At 41.9% G+C, this 22,503-nt stretch overlaps 1 protein-coding gene across 1 annotated transcript in view; it reads left to right on the forward strand.

Annotated features, from left to right (window-relative positions):
- Positions 1 to 22,503, forward strand: part of baiap3 (BAI1 associated protein 3) — a gene marked incomplete at both ends in the record, with an annotated part of 55,125 nt that overhangs the window by 2,577 nt on the left and 30,045 nt on the right. The window contains 11 exons of the mRNA XM_080775930.1: positions 6,769 to 6,856; positions 9,479 to 9,562; positions 10,171 to 10,278; positions 13,714 to 13,773; positions 15,366 to 15,432; positions 16,918 to 17,140; positions 18,305 to 18,349; positions 19,399 to 19,476; positions 20,592 to 20,697; positions 21,659 to 21,766; positions 22,135 to 22,227. Of these exons, the coding sequence (XP_080632056.1) occupies positions 6,769 to 6,856; positions 9,479 to 9,562; positions 10,171 to 10,278; positions 13,714 to 13,773; positions 15,366 to 15,432; positions 16,918 to 17,140; positions 18,305 to 18,349; positions 19,399 to 19,476; positions 20,592 to 20,697; positions 21,659 to 21,766; positions 22,135 to 22,227 (1,060 nt within the window). The remainder of the gene's footprint in view (positions 1 to 6,768; positions 6,857 to 9,478; positions 9,563 to 10,170; positions 10,279 to 13,713; positions 13,774 to 15,365; positions 15,433 to 16,917; positions 17,141 to 18,304; positions 18,350 to 19,398; positions 19,477 to 20,591; positions 20,698 to 21,658; positions 21,767 to 22,134; positions 22,228 to 22,503) is intronic.

Here is a 22,503-nt window from a genome sequence, read left to right on the forward strand (position 1 = left end):
AATGGGGGAAAAATGTATTTTTTTGTGTTTTTATATCCTTGACGTTTTCTTTCTTTGAGCAGCATTTATGGCATGCATGGCGTGTGTTTTTCTTTTAAACTTTACATCTAATACATCAAAACAAATAAAAAAGTGCTGTCCTCAGAGCACAGGTCTCTGCAAGTCCGGATTGTCTGGCTGGCTCGCAAACTCTGAAATGCAGTTATAGACAATTGGAATGGTGCAGCATGAGAAATATGATGTTCACACGACTTCAGAGATAATGTGTAGTGTACAGATTTGTGTGAGTTTTGGAGAGAAAAAAACTGTCCAAGAGTTGTAGCAAAATGTGTGTTTTGAAGCAAATGGGGAGTTGTGTCCAAGGAATCCAGGGGGAAACTAGTTGTATTGTACGACCTATGGTTCAAGAGTCATAGGTAACGTGTTACTGTACAGTCTGTGACCGAGACCTGTGCATGCAAAGATTCACACCGATCGTTCTAGCGGTGCCGGAGATTAGCTGTTCACGGATGGACAGACGTACACACACACGGATGGGGGACGACAACCACATTAATGATCCAACCAGAGAGACAGGGTTACACAGGCTCACTCATTAACGATTTGCAAATGCATATATTCATGATCAGCACCCTGATCGCTGTCAGCTATGACTTCTCAGCTCTAGAGATTGCTCTGCCGAGTTAACAAGTGATTAACGAGATGTTTTTCACATCCTATAAACGAACTGGACAGCCATTGTGGGAATTAACAGTGGGAGATTACGTTGCAATAAATCGACACATGATTCGAATCCCAGCAGGTGTTTGCTTTGTTTAATGGCCTGCTCATCTCCATTTAGATGGGGTCTTGCTTTTTGAGGAGCGCTAGCCCCTCCTAGAACCAGCTATTAGGGTAAACTTTATCCTACACATACATTAAATTCCCTTTGACAATGAATGGAGAATTTTACGTCATAGTTTCTGAGCAAATAGACATGTCACGGTCATGATGACAAATTCCCATAAGAGCGCCCCTCACTTCATGTGGGTGTGTTTTTGATACTTTAAGTGGCTTTGTGTTGTTAGTCTTTGACTCACTGCAACATGCAAATTGTTTTGACCCAGTGACACTGAGATGACGTTCGGCTCATTATTGAAGAAGAATGAATTGTGTTAAAAAATGGAAAGCCCTCGTAGTCATGCAATGGCAATGTTGTTTGACCCTTTTCATGATCATTCCTGTTTAGATAATGGTATCGTTATTTTTGTGATGGGATTATAATGTGAATATGTTAATATGCTCATTTAACCAAAACCATTACTCCATGTGGAGTAATGACTTCTCCGTGACTCGCCACATCCGCGTGTCTCCCTGTGAGTCTCTATGAATCTGTCCCAGGTGAATCTCATCAGACATGATGAGACCTCCTGCCCGTCACACAGACAGACAGGCAGGAGGAGGATCTGCTTCTGAAATGCCAAATCAATAAAGACCTGGATGGGAGTTTAATACTCCGCTGTGACCCTTAAATATTAAATCATAATATTCTGACACATTGGATTAGAAAGTAACACCTTCTCTCTACCAAGCACCATTCAGCACCATAGACAGCGCCAAGGGCCAGAGAGCAGAAGAGAGAAATAAGTAGGCTAGTCAATCTATCTAAGGTTTGATCCAAAATGAATTACAATAGTAGCCTAATCGTTCAAGGATTTTTATGATCCTTAGGGTCATCCAAATAACAAATAAAAAACACAACCTTTTTACGTTTGATAATTTTATACAAAATATGACTCCCCAGTCAAAAAACACTTTGTGTTTCAAATAGACACTCAGCTTTCTAAGGTGTGATTTGGGGCTCTAAATACAAAATGAATATCAACATCTTTATACTGTCCAAAAATTAGATAGGGGGGGGGGGGGGAATTATGACAGGCATTTATCTAAAAACACTTCGTTTGAAATAGACACTAGTGCTTTCTAGGGTATGATTTGGGGCCCTAAAGATGAATACAAAATTAATATCAACATCTTTATACTGTCCAAAAATTAGATAGGGAGGGGGGTGAAATTATGACAGGCATTTGCTGCCGTCAAAATATGACCCCCCCTAACAAAACTAGACACTAGTGCTTTCTAGGGTATATGATTAGGGGCCCTAAAAAGTCCTTGCGGTCTTATTTCCATTCAGGTCCTGGGTATTCAATTCATAATCATGACAAGTCGACAAAAATCGAAAAAGGTAGTCACTAGACTAAGGGGGGGGGGGGGGTAATAATTTCCTCTCCCTTTGGCATGCTGAAAGGTGGATTTTCAGGCCTGTTTTAAAGGACGCCAGGGATTTATTTTTTTGAAGGAGGGAGTCAGGGCATTCCACACTTGGGTGGCAGTGCTGTAGAAGGAGAATTTGCCCATGTTTTGAAAGTGGGTGGTACCAGATCGTTGTTCTCGCTTCCTCTTGTATTGTGGCTGTGGGAGTCGCTCACTTTGTTTTAGGTAGGTTGTCAAGTATGCGGGTACAGAGGGCATAGAGGGCAGAGCTGCATTTACAATTTTAAATGTCAGTCCCAATTTCAATTGCTTAACTCTTTTTCTACCCGGACCCACCCTAGACTATCAAAATGGGTTGAAAAGAGATGGGTCATGGGCCCCAGACCGAGAAGTATAGTCGAAATTTGTTTTGAGAGGTTTGTAGTTTGGTCTTTAGTGTCATAGGGATGTTTGAGAACCAAGAGGTGCAAGCATAGTCAAAGTAGGGCTGAATTAGGGCTCCCGCTAGAGTCAATTGGCTTTAAAAATGTGCGGAAGGTTTACATCTTGCACGAAATGCCACAAGCACTGCTGGAGTCTGACCAATCAATAAGAAGCTTTGAACGTGCACACACACTCCCAGTAGTAGTAGGCCAAGGAAGAACCTCCACCCATCCCGTCTTATTCAATGTAATGAATAACCCCCTGGGTCCCGGGACCCAGGGGTGTTCTTTTAGATCAGTCCCACATCCCAGTCACACTCCGAGTCCGAGTCCCACTTCAACGACGTTAGGAGTTTTTTTTACAAACTCCCATTTCATCTTAGCTCAGTGGCCTTGTGGTTAGAGTGTCCGCCCTGAGACTGGGAGGTTGGAGTTCGACCCCCGGCCGGGTCATACCAAAGACTCTGAAAGTGGGACCCAATGCCTCCCTGCTTGACACTCAGCATCAAGGGTTGGATTGGGGTGTAAGTCCCTGCGACATACTAGAGTCATGTCCAGGGGGTGTACTTGTACATCAAGCTGCTTCACTCTACAGAAACAGGAGATAGGCTCCTGCCCTATGGGCCTCATGGCTCGGCAAGGCTACTTACTATTTCATCTTATATGAAAATGAAATGAAATATTACAGTACTCAGTACTCCGGAGGGTGACATGATTGCGCCCTTCCTTCCTCAATAGTGTGTCTAAGGACGCAGGATGCAGGCTATTTGCATCACTGCTTATGGTTGAATCTGCATAATTTCATAGGATAATTTATGTAGTGAAGGTCCCTGCTCTCTCTCTCAGCTAATTAAGGGGCCCTTGGCCTGATCTATGACACCTGTGATATAATTGCAATGAGATGTATACTTGCAAACTATGTTTATCCAATTTCCACAGCCCAAATATGAAATAAGGGTTCATTGTCATTGTTTTTTTAATTTGTTTTCCATCAATGTCCCACCCCAGACAATGAAACACAAGGGTAACTTTTGAACGAATAATCAGAGTAAATTAGAATAAAACCAAACAAAAGAAGAACCTGTTCCCTAGCAACAACAAATGGCATTGTTATTCTGTGTGTGTGTGTGTGTGTGTGTGTGTGTGTGTGTGTGTGTGTGTGTGTGTGTGTGTGTGTGTGTGTGTGTGTGTGTGTGTGTGTGTGTGTGTGTGTGTGTGTGTGTGTGTGCGTGCGTGCGCGCGTGCGTGTGCTTGTGCTTCAGCGCGTGCACGTGCGTGCGTGTCCTTGTAAACTATGATATGTTGATTTCGCTTTTGGTTACACAGCCGTTTGTTCATTTAATGCTAAAGTGAATTAATTGGCCTTGATTAAATCAGTATATTTTTGTGCTTTGATGAGCTGAAATCTGGAAACAAAAGATATGTTCTCACAAAGAACCTTGAGTTATTCTTCTGGCAGTGAATGGACACGAGGACTGTGTTTCTCCTGAGATATGGTCGCTCCATGTGCTAAAACAAACGCTCTATGAGTCATCAAACTCAGCCAACAATAATCCATTGTCACAGAGAGACTTGGTTCTGTGGTGTCCAGTCTCAGAAAAGAGTTTAAAAAACGGTTAAAATGTCGACGGCAGGAATAGAAAGTGTGAGTTGCCTTCTTTTTTTTTGTTGGACGGATTGCAATAGAGAATAGTTCAACAACATGAACAAGAACAAAATCAGAAAAAACTGTTATGTATAAACGTCTATTATTTACCATAGCGTAATATTTAAAATAATATATCACATTTATTAACACAATAATTAAAGCCTATACTTCCTCTGCATAAAGAATGTATAGAAACCACCAGGTTTACCGTGAAATCACATACTGCACTGTGCAGGGATAGCCTCCCCCCTTCTGATGGATGAATAAGATCAACTCTTACAAACTACATTTGAACTCTGTTCCGCAGCCTATATATATCAGTCAAAGCTCCGCCTCCGCTGTGCCTCCATGTCAATGGAGACACCCGTCCAGCCTTTTCCCAGCATGGCTGCCGTTGGTCTCCATCAATACCTCGGGGATTTTGCCTGGTCTTCGTTCTGAGGAGAGATCAGTGGGTGCTGGGCCGGCCCAGCTGCCACGCGCCCGCTGTGCATACCGCGACGGGCGCTAATAAAGGAGTGTGACTGAGCTGTGTGTGTGTGTGTGTGTGTGTGTGTGTGTGTGTGTGTGTGTGTGTGTGTGTGTGTGTGGTTCTCCATCTGTGGCAGTGAGCAGAGGTGATCACTGAGACAGGATGTGTGGGAGTCAGTCACACAGGCACACTGTGTTAGACTGTGTTAGTCTTGCTGTGGCTCATTCCTCTGCCCCAAGAGGCTATCAGTCAAGCCAAGTTTATTTATTTATACACTTCATTTCATATGACAGGCGTATAGACTTGTGTGCTGCTAATTAAGAAGCAGAAAATAAATAATTCTACCACAGGTCGTTTCGAGGAAGCAATCTGATTGGTTGAAACAGCCTTCTAGCCGTGGGTTAAACCAGCACCATTCACCATACTAATCAAAACAAAGAATTCAGCTGCTCTGTTCTCCCAGAGCGCTAGCAAACTCGGTGGCTAGGCTAGCTAGTTTCTTGGGACATTTGTGGTCGTAGTGACTACATCTGTCACTTCAGTGATGCTTGCGGAACTCGACTTCGTCTCGTTCCTGACCGCATCCCTGTCGTGGCAATAATCACGTTAACCCACACCCTCTCGTGTAATATTGCTTAAATAAATCACACTTGTGTGAAGTTAGGGGCACCTATCGTGCTCTGTTTGTTTAACGTGCTCTATAAACCAGGGGTTCTCAACGTTTTGGCTGGGGCCCCCCGGAAATGCGTTGGCCATGTCTCCATGCTTGCATACATCTGCTATTTTTGAACAGTGAGTTTGAAAAATCTTGAAAGTGTGAGAAGAACTCCTGATTTAGAAGGCATTTGTAGAATCGGCCTCTGGTCGTAACGGGTGCATACTACGCCATTTGCCAAAATAAACGTAACATATTTTCAGGGTTGTTTTTTTTGCCCCTCCCTCCTATGTCCAGCTTTTGGTGTGTGTCCTACACAAATCACAGTGACAATGAATGGACAATTTTTAAACACAAACATTGCTTAACACAAACAAAGACGAAGGTGAGGACGCAAATTCTGATTGGCTGGAATGAGATGATGTATGATGATGATTTTATACTTTATAAAAGACGTTACATCTCAGAAGACACCGTGTTGGTATGACGCATCAACGTCAACATCATGGTGGTATGCAGTGGGGGGGATTCCCAAGATTCCAATATCTCCCTCAATGTACCTCCGTGAACATGCATGTGCCTCAGTCCATAACCATGACAACAGAGGCTCAGAAATTACCAAATTACATGAGTCTAGGGGTTGACTCAATCGCTCCGAGATGAGGAAACGTCATACATGTTTTCCCACGGACCTCCGCGCACAATTGTAGATTAAGGTGCTTAATGAAGACATAATGGTGGATCACTCAGAGCCTTCGCTCTCATCTGTTTGTCTTAACCCATGGGAATACAATTAATGATAGGAAGGCAAAGGAAGCACAGGGATGTAACTGGCATCAGTGGATGCACTCTCTCAATCCAGCACATAAATGATGGACATGGTGTCAGAAAAACACTAGAGCCATCCCAAGTTAACCACGGCAAGTGTCTTCATAGCCACTGGCAGGAGATCTCTAAAGGGCTACTTCCCCGGACAATAAGACTTGTGAATGAACAAGCAAAGGGAAAAGATAAATAAGCTTGGGAACCACCCTAAATAAAGTGCCAGGACAATCGGACAAACTGTTGTTTTTCCACACGTTTTTTTTTCCTTTGTTGTTGTATAGGCCTACGTGAACCAGAACAACATTTTACTATCATGTACTTATTGTACACAGGATGTATAATAGTGAAGAAACCTTTGAAAGCATACAGTAATGTCCAAATGTACAACATTGATATGGTTTCCTATTATTTCAATGCCTTGTCGTCAAATTAGAATTTCCATTGTATAGATGTATAGTTATAGGCCTAACATGTTGTTTCCTCTACTTGGCAGGATTTCCGAGGACAGCGCAGAGTTCTTTGAACGAATAAATGCGATCCTCCAGAAGCAAGAAAACATGCTGCACGCTGCTCAGGCGGAGGTAACCCCCACCACCTTTCCTTCTGTCAAACTAGTAGCACAGAGTGGGCTTGCCAGCCTTGTTTCCACCCTTTCCACCCGCTAATTATGACCAAAGGCATGGCGTGCTGTACATACTGTACAGCTTGTCCTTCAGCCCACTGATCAAGCCAATATGACGTCCGTAGACAGAAGGACACGGTTAAGTAAGATGTTGGGAAGCTGAAACAAGCTGCTCCCTCCATCGGCCCCATCTACTACACTATGCCAGGAATGGTGCCAGACAGACTTACAGTCAGTGGTGGGGAAAAAGTACTTCAAGTTTTTACATAAGTAAAAGTGTCAATACTGCAATATAGAAGTACCCCGTTACAAGTAAGAATTCAACATTTACTTGAGTAAAAGTTCAAAAGTACTGGCTTTAAAATGTACCTAAAGTAAAAGTACTAATTGTGCAGAATGTTTAAAGTTTTCTAATGTATAATAATCTTTTGAAAATAGCCGATCTACAAGCTCACAATGCGTCGCAATGCACTGATCCTCCACACATTGGCCATCCTCAGTGCGTCTGTATTTTCACTACATGAACACAACACCAAGCCTCTGATCTCCAATATTAGATCCCACTCCTCCTAAATCCCAGCATAATCCCCAGAAAATCCTACATGTGAGCTCTTGACAACCAGTAAAGCAGCACACTGGATCAAGTCTTTGTCGCCTTGAATGTAACTGTTGAGTTGACAGGTAGGTGCCTATTGATTTCCCGTTGTGTGATGTTAGTCAGAAGGCACTGAAAACAAAATGTGCTTTGGCTGTTTGAAGGTTTCATTCAGACGACCACCCAAATCCATGCTCTTCTTTTCCCCTCATAAGACTTCAGGCCACAGATATAAAAAGTAAAAACTTAGATACCTCATTCGCTGCTGCTGTCCATATTGGCTATATCGCTATAGCGCTCAAAGTGACTACTGGCCAATCACAGCACAGCACAGTCAGTCATTTCCGGGGCAACCCGGGTCAGAATCATCACTTCCTCGTCAGTGACATCACTTCCTCCCCAGTGACTATAGTCCTGTAGGCGTGCTGTGAATGGCCAGTAGTCACTTTGAGCGGCAGCGTGCTGTGCCTCCGCCATGATACCATACACATGCCCCAGAGCCGGAGGAGGCGTCTACCTTTCCCTCCAATTCCCTGACAGATTTGTTGAGACACCATGCCTCCTCTAGCTGTTTAAATGTGCCCACCTCTCCTGTACCCTCCACTGAGTTATGCTCCAGCCCTTGATGACTTTTAACTTCATTTTGGCTGAATGGCCATTAAAAGAGCGGCGAGCGGCTTGGGGCTGATTCATACTGCTATTTTAGAGCCGAATAAAAGTCGGTTCGGCTCTGTAGAGCCTACAATGTGACGTCATTTGAGGTTCTGGGGGGCGGGTACCGTCCTAAAGTCGTTCTCTTCGGTGCTACTGAAAATGTCTGACGAGCCGAAATCATTTCGGCACTACAGCGCCGAAACAGCGGTAAAATAGGAGTATGAATGGGCCCTTAGTATCAGCGACATACAGATTCACCTGGCCCCCACTATGGAGGACTGATGGACAGGGTCACTTCCGCCCGCTCTGCAGACTAATGACCAATGGGACTCAGACTATGAATTTATTCTCTTTTATTATGCTCTTGACCCTTTATTCTTTGCTTTCCTTTATATCTTTCTTATCTGATGTGTTTTAATAACTGCTGTAATTGCCATGGCAGCTGGATGTCTATATATCTATCGATCTCAAATGGTCATGTGTAAAAGGTTATAACTCATTTAATTGTTGGCCAGACAATTATACTGCCTAGTGCCTACTGTACCAGGGGATGGTTTCTCGTTTTGAAACCATAGCTGGATGACCATTTCTTTGTGATACGTTCTTGAAGTAGATGAAAGAAAAGAACAGTTAATTATTGCTTCTAAGTGATTGTGTGCTGTGAGTGAAAGGAAAGGATTATCAATACCATCTTAGCTCACCGGGGTTCCCCAGATGGAGGCTGCCAATACACATTGCGTTTTCCAAGATATTGTGCAGTCAAAAGAATAATTAAGGCTAAATATTATTATCATTATTATTATTATTAAAATTTGGAATTCTGGAGTTTGAGTGCCATGTGGTGGAGAGCCGTGCAGAGGGAAGTGTTGCAGAGGATTTGGGGTGAGAGGCTGACTTGTTATGAAATCATAAGTGGAACATAGATAAAGTAGATAAAAAGCAGTCTAAAGAAAATCAATAACAATCACTGCTCCCAAGAGAGAGTGTAGTGTGCTCTGAGGGATTTACAGTGTCCGAGCTTCACGCAACCTATTCAACTCTCCATCTCAGCAGGGGTCTCGTTCTGGCAAAGGGTAGGTATTGCTTAGGTTAACCCATTCTGACCTGAGATCAGATTCTAAAAGCTATGTTTCTATGTCAGTCGTTGTTCGATTTTTCAAAAATAGCAGATCTACAAGCTCGTAGCGCGCCACTCGGTGGCGCGCTATGAGCTTGTAGATCTGCTATTTGAGCTTGTAGATCTGCTATTTTTCAATAGCTAAAGCATAGCGTGATGCTAACGCCAAAAGGGGTTCACGCCCAAAATAGGTTAACCTTGTTTTGACTTCACAGAGCCAAATAGGTTCCAGCTCTGCGCCACCACCCCTGGAGTATGTGGACCAGGCTTTCATCCCAGACACAATCAGCAGGAGAGAGGTTAGTCGTCATCCCCAGCTCGCCTGCATGCTTTCACTGGAATTCAAAAGACATTTGAGTTTTAAGGGCCCAATCTTCCGCCTGGGCACAAACGGCTCCCGGGCGCAGCGGAATTTGCGCCCCCTTTGATTGATTGATTGAAGTATACAGTTTGCAGAATTACAGTACATTTCAAGCACAACGCAATACAATAGTAATCATTGCTATAGACTGGTATTTGTTCAGTAAGGGGTCTCCCTCTATCTCCGGCAATTTAATAAACAATGGTCAGGTAGGTGACACATTTTCATCCAATCAGGAGAATGTAGCTATTTATAGTGTTCCTTCTAGTTCCAATTTTGCCTGCTCATTTCTTTGTGTCACCATCACTTACAATTCCACTTGTTCAATCTGTATCCTGACTGAATACTCTATCCTGATTGGATAAAATGTGTATACCGACCTGGAAATGCATTTTCTGTTTCATAAAAAGCTGTTAGTGAACAAACACTCTATAGCAATGAGTATACTATCACAATATAGAGCTTTTTAACACTTATTTTAACCAAAGAAAATCACTTACCCTACCTTTAATGACCTGTTACTAAATGCAGTGTGTTGTTACGTAGCTGGACCTTCTGTATGAAGAGGCCTTGTACACAGTGGTCAACAGAGTGGGAGTGCCTTCACCAGACTATGTGACCAGCGAAGAGGACTTGCTCACTTATCTTCTCAAGGTACAATTGTCTTTCGTTAATCATGTCTTGGCTGATGATCCTATTGCGTACTGTAGATGGCATGCTACGAATGACCACCCAACGGGGTGTTAAGAGGACCTTGTGGGGTACCTTATGCTGCGTGCAGCGCAGCAGCCCTCACACCTACCTCGCACCGCTCATCCCAACAACAATATGTCTGAGTCATAGTGTTGGCACTTTATAACCAAACAAACACGGTCAACGAGCGCTAGCATGTAAACAAACACAGTAACAGATGTTGGATGATGATGTTTCTAAAACCTGTTGTTTCTGTTAAGAAATTATTTATCATAGGGCGGTTTAATAGCGAAATCGATACGGTCGCAAGTTACCACAGTGGGGGCAGCCATGTTTGTTGTTTGACGTCATTGAGTTGAAACAACAGCGATGGCAAATCAGCTGCCGCAAGCATTTTTTCGACCGAGACAACACCGCCATATGAAGAGTCACCAGACCTGAATCTCCAGAGCATATATTTTTTTTTAATGGCAGTGACTAGCGATTCAGGGCTGGAGCCAGGCTCCGCTGTCTCTTTAACAAACGGGGAATTGAAGGGCGGCGGAAAATCTCCTTTTTTAAACGATAGTACTGTCCCAATATGCTAAAGGAGGCGAAGGAAGCAATGAATTAATCTCCTTTCCCCAGCATCGGCTGCCACTTAGATATACCTATCACTTATCTTATTATTCTATAAAATATATATTGCATCCCTCCAAAATGTTTCCGTGTTCTGCTATACTAGTTTTTCCAGTTTATTCTTGAACTGGCTGATGGCTCCAAATTCCACTATATTCCATTGTATCTTTTAATCAATGCTTCAAACACGTGGCTTGAAGGAGGCCCATATCATATGCTGAATGTGTAATTATTTGCTGCCCTAGTAAACCGGACATTAATTCCATGCAGTAAATTGCACTTAAGGGACAGGGCAATTTGCACTGCACCTTTGATGTGTATGTAAATAATGGCTTTGAGGATTTAAAAAAAGCAGATGCGAGTTCTGAAGCAGGTCTATTTTCTCCCTATACATACATTATATTGTTTCTTTACTGATGATGTTCTCAGTAATCATCATGTAATCATCATGTTTTCACATGGCCTTTTGGTATCGCCGGTACCATGCACTGAAAATAGAGTCGAAAGTTTATTTTTCAAACTCAAATTTAAATGAATATTGTGAAACAGAACAGTTATATATTATTTTGTATTTTCCTGAACCCATTTATTTTTGTAATTTTATCATGAGCATTTAGTGAGGACCAATTATATAAAGTGGCTGAAGTCGTCCTTTAAAGGCCTATTTCTTTTTTTAAACACTTCTAGGGTAATTATCACATCTACTCTAACATTTGTAAGCACCCCAGACATCTTAAATGGCTTTATTCAATATTTTGACGATATCTGCTTCTGCTGACTGTTATTGTCATTTTAATGAATGTGAAAACCTTCATTTTTTCTTCGTTTAATAAATAAAGAAAGAAAGAAAAATTAATAGAAAAATGAAGGTCTCCCATTAAATCTGAAGGTGACAAGTCACCACCAGAACAACAGCATGGACCGGCGTGTATTTTTTACGACGAGTCTAACACGGAGTTTGAAGTTGAATTGCTACGGTTAGATTTTTTGTGTTGTTCCTATAGCTGTTGTAAGAAATGCTTTATATAATCATAGCAGGCAGTGCCCAAGTCTCCTGGCTGCAGTTAAAGACCTATCACACTCCCCTTCATTACTGTGAAATGCCTGGAGCATCTCGTCAAGAGTTTTATCGAGACACTTGACACGTTGACATCTGCTAATTTGCATGCAGAGAGAACGGCTCAATTTAGGAAGGATGGCAGTGTCCTTGGATCCACAGTGGGTGTGTGTATGTACGTGCACGCACCTGGAGCGTGTGCACAGACGGATGTACGTACGCCCCGGGTTTTTTTTTACTTGAGTAAAAGTACAAAAGTATTGGCATCAAAATGTACCAAAAGCATTTCAAGTTTTCAAATGTCTAAAAAAATGGTTTTAGAATAGCAGATCTACAAGCTCACAATGTGTCACACCGCGACACATTTGTGAGCTTGTAGATCGGCTCTTTTCAAATGGCCAGAATATATAGGGCTGAAGTGGTTAATGTATGTTTTGTAACAATAATACAAAAGTACCGGTAACTAGAAACTAAAGCTGTCAAATAAATGTACTGGAGTAAAAGTACAGTATTTGGATCCGAGATGGAATGTAGAATGTGTAGAAGGGAAGAATGCAAGGCTTTCCCAAATTACGTCATAGGCCAGTCAAGTCTATGGACTTAGTTTTAATGTTTGTTTTGAGCCTAATTAACCCATTCTGACCGGGAACCCGTTTTGGTGTTAGCATCATGTTATGCTTTAGCTATTGAAAAATAGCAGATCTACAAGCTCATAGCGCGCCACCGAGTGGCGCGCTACGAGCTTGTAGGTCTGCTATTTTTGAAAAATCGAAGAACGACTGACATTTTTTTAGAATCTGATCTCAGGTCAGAATGGGTTAATCAGACCAGTGTGTGTCCAGTGGAAACCTCGTATGAATCTGATCTCAGGTCAGAATGGGTTAAAAATGTCCCATCCCAGCTAAAGTCTATGGACCTTGTTTAGTGTAAATGATGATGTAATTCATGACAGCCAAGTCTATAGACTTTAATATTTGTTTAGGATAAGTAATCAGCGCCGTCATCTCGCTGATATAAATGCATCTTGTAATATACTAATACATGTATTTCATGTTTCATAGACATGAGAACATCAACATGTCCCCAGAAATCTGGGTGCCCCTCACTTCAGACAAGTGTGATTGTGTGTGAACACTACTCAAATCTGGTGCCTAGGGGGAGGAAAATTCTGCCTGCAGGGTGATTTTAGACTTTGTTTCTATGTAACAAACCTCAAGGTGAAAATGAATCATCTCACATCCTCCATGACAGACTTTCTTAACAGTTGTATCTTAAGCTCACTGCTCAATTCTCTATGTACTGTACCTAATTAACTCGTGTGCACAGGAAAGCTCACATTATTGTGAAATTTGTCACTGGTCTCATCACTTCAAATGATGTACTGAAGTATAATATTGAGATATCTAACAGCTTTAATTCATGAAAGGTGGACAAGAAAAAACATTGACGAAAAGCACTGGAGAGAGTGGTGTGCGCCTTTCATTAACATTAACATCTGCCCTTTATTAGAAGATCTGTCTGAATGAATAGAATGCATTCAAGGTTTAGTTGTGGTATATTAACTCCTACCATAGTTAGATACAGATATAAGACAACATTGCCAGGGACAAGATGCTTTGTAAGTAGGCTCGGAAACCCAGAAGTTTTATTTCCTGGAAGAAAGAACTTTGTAAGTAGCGCAAAGCTTTGCTAACCTTTTCATTGTGTTGCTATTTCCCAAGGTGTTTGACATGGGTCAGGAGGAGCATGACATCATTCTACAGAGAGTCCAAGAATCCAAGGTGAGATGCTTTGTTCCATAATGCCATGCCATCATGCTGCCATACAGTAGCCTATCTATTTACTGTGCTGAAGAAAGAAAAGAAAAATGTCACCATTTGAAGAGAGTGACAATAAATAACGATTGTGCTTTTTAGACATTTAAACCCTATCTCTGATGATAAATAGAGATATATTCACAGAAAATATTCACAGGTCTTTTCTTGTCTTGCTTTGTTGTGTATTCATAACATTCCAAAATGACGGCTACTCTTCAGTTGTAGTCATGAACAAATTGGGTCGATCCCAATCAGTTTGTTCAGGGCACTCGGTTAATATAAATGGTAAATGGTGCATTGTTATAGCGCTTTTATCCAGAGCGCTTTACATAGATCCAACTGAGAACCTTGCGCTTTTCCCATCCGGCCGCTCAATCTGCAACTCTACCCCTGAGCCGCTGCCGCAGTATTGACACTAAAGGCGCTTTCACACCCAAAGTTTGTTTAGAAGGTCCGGATCAGGGACCAAATGCTTACATTGTTGCATTTAGATTTGGGTCCGTTTAGCGTTCACACATGACTTTGTTAAGTGAACCAAATATGTAAACCTATGTCACTGGTGGTCATACAGGCCAGCATTGATCTACTGACAAGATAGGCTATTTCTATGGAAAATTACTTACAAACTACAACAAAAGCTTGTTATGTTGCACATTGCACAGCCGTTTATAATTTATTTTTGGTGAAACGCACACATTTCAGGTAGCACTTATATCGACGGACGGATGGAGGGCACGCACGCACGCACGCACACACACACACACACACACACACACACACACACACACACACACACACACACACACACACACACACACACACACACACACACACACACACACACACACACACACAGTCCTGGTGTGAATGGACCTTAAATGTGAAGCCATGGATGGAAAGTGAGGTTTTCTCAGGGTAAAGCCGTCCCATTATAATGTTTGGTTGTTGTTGCTTTTGACTGTCAGGCATTCAACAATTGTGCAAAGGCTGTCTGCGAACCATGCCGAAAACATGGCATTTAAATGTTCCCCTGAATGTTTTGATCCCTCAGCTGTCTCCCGTTCCACCATTAAGGCACTATTTAATGACCTAGCTATCAGAGTGTATTCAGTAAAATGCTGCACTTTGGGGGTGAAGCCGGACTATAAATGAATAAATACTATGATTTGGAATGTATTTTGTAGAATGGAGTTCAGAACAGTGGGTTGGGTACATCCAGTTCCTTGCTGGTGCTGCCATGGTGCTGCCAGTGACAAAAGATAGAAATGGGCTTAACCTATTTTGGAACGCTGTTGGTGTTAGCATTATGATATGCTTTAGCTATTGAAAAATAGCAGATCTACAAGCCCATAGCGCGCCACTCGTCTGCTATTTTTTTTAAATCGAAGAACCACTGACATAGAAACATAGCTTTTTCAGAAAACTGTCAGGATGTAGAAGACATTTTTAGAATCTGATCTCAGGTCAGAATGGGTTTTAATGGGATGAATAAGGCATTGTATATCTGGACTCAGTTGACTGTATTATTGATTAGACTGTGCGGCCATGTTTTTCAGCGAGCCAGTTTCTCCATGAGGGTGTCTGTCATGAAAGCAAAGAATCTGATGGCCAAGGATGCCAACGGTAAGACATTCCTTCACCCATTGAATGTGTAACAATGCATAAACAACAGTTTCAGTGCATGAAAATGAATGAGAACAGTACTCTGTGCATGAAAATAATGTTTGAAAAGAAATGTTTTAACAATGCAAAAACAATCTGTGAGGCATTCCTTTACCCACTGAATGTTTTTACAATGCAAAAACAATCTCTGTGCATGACAATATGCTCCTATAATCATGTTACCCTGTACTTCATTGTCCATCGTCCCCTCATTTTATTATTATCTCTACACCAAATCTATTATTCTCGTAGTCACCTTTTTTTCTGCAGAATGTTCACCTATTATAACATGCATGAAATAGGGATGCTATAGGGTTCATGATTTGGTTAAACACTTAACCTAAAAATACTGGCTTGTAGAGCTGCTGTTTTTGCCATTTTTTTAAAATGTTGTTGAGGCATTTATATTATTTACAGCAAAAATAGCTGATCCACAAGCTCACAAGTCACAATGCATTGCATCATGATGTGTTGTGAAAGTCTTTGTACAGCATGCCGAAAATAGGAACACCACCAGGGTTAATGTGGTTTTAAAGATGATATCTTGAAACGTTCTCGTCGTCCCATAATGTATTCTAAATGCTTTTGACATTCAACACTCATTACCTACAGTACTATAGCATAATTATGTTCTAAATCAGGGCAGGGTCATCAGCGGGGGGTCCTCAGAGTCACTACAGGTGGTCCACCAACTCTTTGTGTGATAGGAACTTTGAACCCTATAGCATCCCTAATCCGAGGAGAACGTCTTTGCCAAAAATAGCAGATCTACAAGCTCACAACGCCTCGCGCTGCGAGGCGTTATTTTTTGGCAAAGACGTTTGGTGTAGACTGAGGAAAGAGCAGACCAAGTACAGAGCCAAAGGTGAAGTTTACTAGGTATTGACTGTCTGAAAATACACATGAACGTCAATCCAATATGTTAGTGGGAGGGTCTGCTTCACCTCTCTGTCTCAGCTAGGGGGTCCTTGGGCTGTTCAGTTAATTTATTTCCAGCACTTTTGGACAATAAAAAGAGTGCTTACATTGTGCATTATAGTGCAATTTGGGCAAGACATTATCACAAAAAGGAAAGGAAGGTCCATTTGACACAATGAAGAGTCCACGATGCTGGAAAAGGGTGACACGAGTAATGCCGAGTGTCACCGTGGAATGGGTGGCGCAGGTCTCACTGAAAGTATAATAATAACTCCTACAGTAATGTTATATTGTATAATACTATAGTAATATAATCTATACGATATTAAGATAATACAGCTGAAGACACATTGAAGACCCCAGCTGTTCCAAATGAATTCACTGCTCATTTTAGTGCTGTTCTAAATTCATTCACAGATCATTTTTAGTGCTGTTCTAAATGAATTCACAGCTCATTTTTTGTGTGCACACGCCACACACACACGGTAACCTTTTTTCTCTGCCTGCCCCGCGGCCTTGGATCATCAGGGTACAGTGACCCCTACTGCATGCTGGGGATCCTGCTGGGACAGAGTCCCTGCCGGGCGGGGGAGACGGAGGAGAAGAAGGAGCGGAGGTTCAGCTTCAGGAAGAGACGAGACAAGCTGGAGAAACGCTCCAGCACCAAGGAGGTGCTGCCTGCCCGCTGCATCCAGGCCACCGGAGTCAAGCCGGAGACGCTCAACCCAGTGTGGGACGAACACTTTGTCTTGTACGTGCGACACTTTGGCTAGTTTGACTCATTTGCCGGCCACGTTCGTTTTTTGAAGTCTTTTGCTCCTATGGCGCTCGTTGCTGAGATCCTTTGTAATATTTAATGATTACGTTTCATAACACAGTTCTGCATGCGTCTGTATCACTCCGGTTGCCGTGAAGTAAACGGGAAAAGAAAACTGAAAAGACAGCTGACCTATGATGTCTGTGGGAACGGATCTTTGTAGAATCCATTTAAAGGTCCTTTGAAACGGGCAGCGATGTATACACAGACGTTGTTCGCCGTCTGCTCAAGAGGGGCGCGACAACGCAAGCGTAAGAAAAGCGTCTGGTGAGGCAGGGGACACGCCTGCGTAAATACGCTTGCGTTGTTGCCCCTCGACTTCTCGCGGCATACAGGAAAAAAACGCAGGTCTCATTGAAAATGAACTATAGGCACATTAAATCACTGCCCGTTTTAAAGGACCTTAATTCTGATTATTTTTCCCGGCTGTGTTTTTGATCAAAACAAGCTTGATGAGCTCATAACTAAAGCGCTTATGATCGCCGCTTACAAAATGTATCTTTTGGGTGAATTAAATAACATTCACGGGTCACGTTACATGGCGATTTTAAACGTCCTGTGTTTCCATTTCAAAGTAAACGGCTTCCAAAATAAGATCTGTTGAAATGAATGGTGGCATTTCTCCATTTCTTCAATATGGGCAATACTAAACGTCACAATGTTTTCACCAAATACCCAAGTATCGACATTGTGACGTTAATATATATTTTTTATTTTAAAAGAAGATAGCAGAGCACAAGCGATTACGTGACATTGTAGATCGACCACTTTTGCATTGTTTATTTTGAATAATGTTTGAAAGTATAAAATAGGGCTTAAAGATTCAGTATTTACTATTTATATGTGATATTCATTTTATCAGACACGCCCCTTTCCTATCAATCTGTAACTGTAACAATCTGTAATTGTAACTTCTGCAACTCCATTTGAACCCTATTAGATTTCCTTTGTTCTGGTGATTGTCCTAATGCATGAGGGGGCCGTGTTTTTATTATTATTATTATTTGTATTTTTAGAGCTACAGTATGTCTAACTTGCTAGTTTTTGTTTAATCCCTTGAATTTCGTAGCCTACCACTTCTTGTGCTCTTTGTTTCAGTGACATCGATGACGTCCACAATGATCTCCTGCACCTTGACATATGGTAAGATCATGAAGCACGATAAATACTACACCCAGAACACTGTGCTGTGTGGTGACTCAGATGGACCATTGAGTCACCGTGACATGGATATAATCTATTCTACAGCAGCCCGAGCCTGTGGTTTGAATTATTATTGAAGAGTAGAGAGAGTCTTGAATTTGATTAATTTCTGCTCTGAAATATGTTTCTTTGATTGTGGCTCAGGATCAGTAGCATCTTGGATGCTTCTGAGCCAAATTGGATTGGTTGGAAGACTCTATGTCTCACCCTCAACAATCCTCATCCGTTCTATCCATTCTTGTTGCCTGTTTTGGATAGATGTATTATTTAGATAGCTGCTTGTTTAGACAGATGCTGTAGGTTAGCAGGTATACATAAGGTATGAATATAGCCTAGGCTATATTCATACCTTATGTACATATACCTGCTAACCTATATTATGTAGGTAAATCAAAGTGTACTGTACATGAGCGAGATATTCCTAGTAGTATTGGTGAAATATCATAATTATGCACTGTCAATCCACAGTAAATGGTGAATATACACAATCTATCACAGGTAAAACATTTATAGTATTAAGTGGGATTGCTATAAATAGCCTCTTAAAACCCATTTTGGGCGGGAACCCCTTTTGGTGTTTTAAGCATTATGTTATACTTTAGCTATTTAAAAATAACAGAGTGCCGCACCGAGTGCCGCACTACGAGCTTGTAGGTCTGCTATTTTTGAAAAATCTTGAAAATGTGGCTCAAATCTTTGAATATGTATTCTTTCAGAGTGAACTTTTGTAACTCAAATCTTCTGCTTCTGAGGGGTTCCTGGAACATCATATTTTGAGATGGGGGTCGTTGACCAAATACATATAATTTCTGGGGTCTTTGACATGAAATATTGAGCACCACTGATACAGAAACATCATGTTGAAGATCTAACTGCGTATGCATCTTGCACTGTGTAAGTCACTCTGAATAAGAGCGTCTGCTAAATGCAAATGGTTTCTAACTGTACAATAACTGTCCTCTATGTTGTCCTTCCATCCATCGTCGTAGGGATCATGACGATGATGTCTCTGTCGCCGAGGCCTGCAAAAAACTCAATGAAATCAGTGGACTTCGAGGAATGGGCAGGTAAAAGGAACTGTCATGATGTAATCCATCTTTAGCATTAACGCCAGGGGTCCAGGGGTCAATGAAGTGTATATATATATAGGGTTTAAGTGGTTAAGTGCACGTGCATAGTAATATCCTCAGTGTTAATGAATCGATTTGTTCACTTAAATTAGTTAAATTAACTGTGTGCCGCACCTTTGGCATTAAATGTCTCATCATGGCCAGATTAACACGGGAACCTCCGTGAACCTAAAAGGCTCTAAAGAAAATGTGTGTGCAAGCTATATACCTGGACTTTAGTTGTAGGATGAACTAGGAAACATGGTACACCACGTGAAATCTTTAGTGTTTAACCCATTCTGACCTGAGATCAGATTCTAAAAATGTCTTCTACATCCTGACAGTTTTCTGAAAAAGCTATGTTTCTATGTCAGTCGTTCTTCGAGCTTGTAGATCTGCTATTTTTCAATAGCTAAAGCATAACATAATGCTAACACCAAAAGGGGTTCCCGCCCAAAATGGGTTAATCCCTATAAACTGTACTGTACTTACTTACTGTAGTTCAGTGGTTCCCAAAAAGGACCCCCAAAATGATACTCATTAGCCTGCGGGACCCCCCCCCCCCCCCCCCATTGGAAAATATATGCCAAGGACCTCCATGAGAGAAGATTTTCACGTCTAAAGCAGTGATTCTCATTTCAAGGACCCCCAGTTTGACCTGAATTAGGCTATACAGTCCTCCATGTCATGGCATTTCTATCTCTGGGACCCCAATTTAGGGTCCATTTGGTTCCATTTGTACACTGTCAGAGTTACAGACCCATAAGGGTCCATTTGGACCGCCTGGAACTCCCTCAAGGACCCCTAGGGGTCACTTTGGGGTCCCCCAGGGCTCTATACTTGGTCTGCTCCGGCTTTCCCTTTACAACAGGGGTCTTCAGGGATCTACAAGCTCACAACGCGAGGCGCTGTGAGCTTGTAGATCTCTTGTAGATTGTAGATTCTCCTCAGTATAGGGATGTTGGGTTCAAGTGCTTAATGCAAATAAAATAAGTTCCTATCACACAAAGATTTTTTTTTTGCACCTTAGAATGAAACATTTGCCTTGTTTGTCCATTGGTTTATTTGTGTAGGTATTTTAAGCAGATAGCTAAGTCAGTGCGGTCCAATGGATCTGCCTCGTCAGGATCTGAGGAGAACGCAGACGACTTCCTCGGCTGTATCAACGTCCCTCTGAACGTGAGTCTGTGTAACCCAGGTGTACGAAACCTGAGATTCTCTATGGGCTGAGGCCCACCGTATTTGTCTATATTGCAAGTGGGCCCCAAAATAATAGGCAAAACACTACGATTTTATTCTTGATATAGGCGTATCATTAATATAAAAAATATATATGTAAACAGAAAGTCCCTGTATTTTTCTTTCAAACCTTGAAGGAGAAAATGGGTTTTCATTGTTATCTCCATCCACACCCAATCAATGACATTGATTAGTCTGAATTACTGTTGCAGTCCATTTATGCTACTGTATTTAAAGACATACACAAAAAACATTGTATGTGTCTTGTGTATTCAATTGAAGCAAAGCTGACAAGAAACTGAAAAGTTGTTTCTCCAGAAAAAGCCCCTGGACAGTCACTGGTGTTAATTAAACTATCATTGTGGGGTTTTTTTTCTTCTAATTAATACAAATGGATTAGTTTTACTTCCCAAACCTTTTCATGTCAAAGAACCCCCAAATTAACACTAATTAGCCCACGGACCCCCATTTGAAAAGATATGCCAGGTACCTCCAAAAAAGAATACTTTTTTACGGGTCTAGCAGTACCGTTTAATTTCAATTACCCCCAGTTTGACATGCATTAGTCTACAGACCCCCCATTGTAAAATCAATGTTAATTTAACACAGGGAGTGTACAAATGGAACCAGGTTCCATTTGTACACTCTCTGAGTTACAGACCCATAAGGGTCCATTTGGTCCCAAACTATCATTTAGCCGGGGACCCCTGGAACTCCCTCAAGGACCCCTGGGGGTCCCCGGACCCCACTTTGGGAACCAACTGGGCTACACTGTGAAGCAGTCCCCAGGTATAGACTGTCAAAACCTGGGAAGCTTTTCTCCACTGCTCTTAAGACTCATTTTGCCCATGTTGCTCAACGAAGCGTCCATGAGCTGTTCCGCTGTGTTGGCTTCTTGCAGGAGATCCCTGTGGCCGGCTACGACAAGTGGTTCAAGCTGGAGCCCAGATCCAGCGCATCCAAAGTACAAGGAGAGTGCCACCTGATCCTGAAAGTCTTCACCAGTCAGGTTTGTCAACACAGTCTCACTCCCGAAAAGCCACATAGCAACTTTTTGTCAGAAGGCGCATATGCCTCAGCGACCCCGGAAGGCGCATATGCCCGTGAAGGCATGACTGCCTTCCAGGGTCGCTCATAGACCGCCATGTATTTCTCCAGACGGCAGATGTGCCGTGTTAGGAAATCCATTGATAATACGTGGGACTGTAAAATATCACATGTCTTCTTTCATGGGGGTTCACCGCAGTGACTTAACTTAAATGTATAAATGTACATAACATGAATCTGTTCATAAACCTGTACTCTCTGTAAGTTACAAATGCATACATGTTAATTGTGTGAATTGGCATAATTGGTTTGGATGATGTTTTCCTCCAGAGAGACACAGCCCTGACCCAGAGAGAGACTGACGTGTCCATTCACAGGAAACTGCTGAGTCAGATTCTGGAGTATGACCATGCATGTGTTCAGGTGAGGCTGAAAAAAATATGGAAAAAATTATAATAATAAAATAAAAAATGAGTCCATATATCTGCAGTGGTAGAGAGATATTCTAATTCATCGAATGTATTTTTGAGCTCATCTTCCATTTTTAGAATATTCACTGTTCAGGTATTTTGAAAATGTATATTTCTGCACATTGGCCCTGCTTTCACTGGTATTTTTCAGTGCTCTGAAAGGAACAGACTCCACCGTTGAGAGGGGAAGCATTTCCTCAACAACATACCTGGCAATCATTTTGTCAAG

Source organism: Protomyctophum bolini (genome assembly GCF_963924005.1).
Source record: "Protomyctophum bolini genome assembly, chromosome: 11".
In the NCBI taxonomy this organism is placed as follows: Eukaryota; Metazoa; Chordata; class Actinopteri; order Myctophiformes; family Myctophidae; genus Protomyctophum; species Protomyctophum bolini.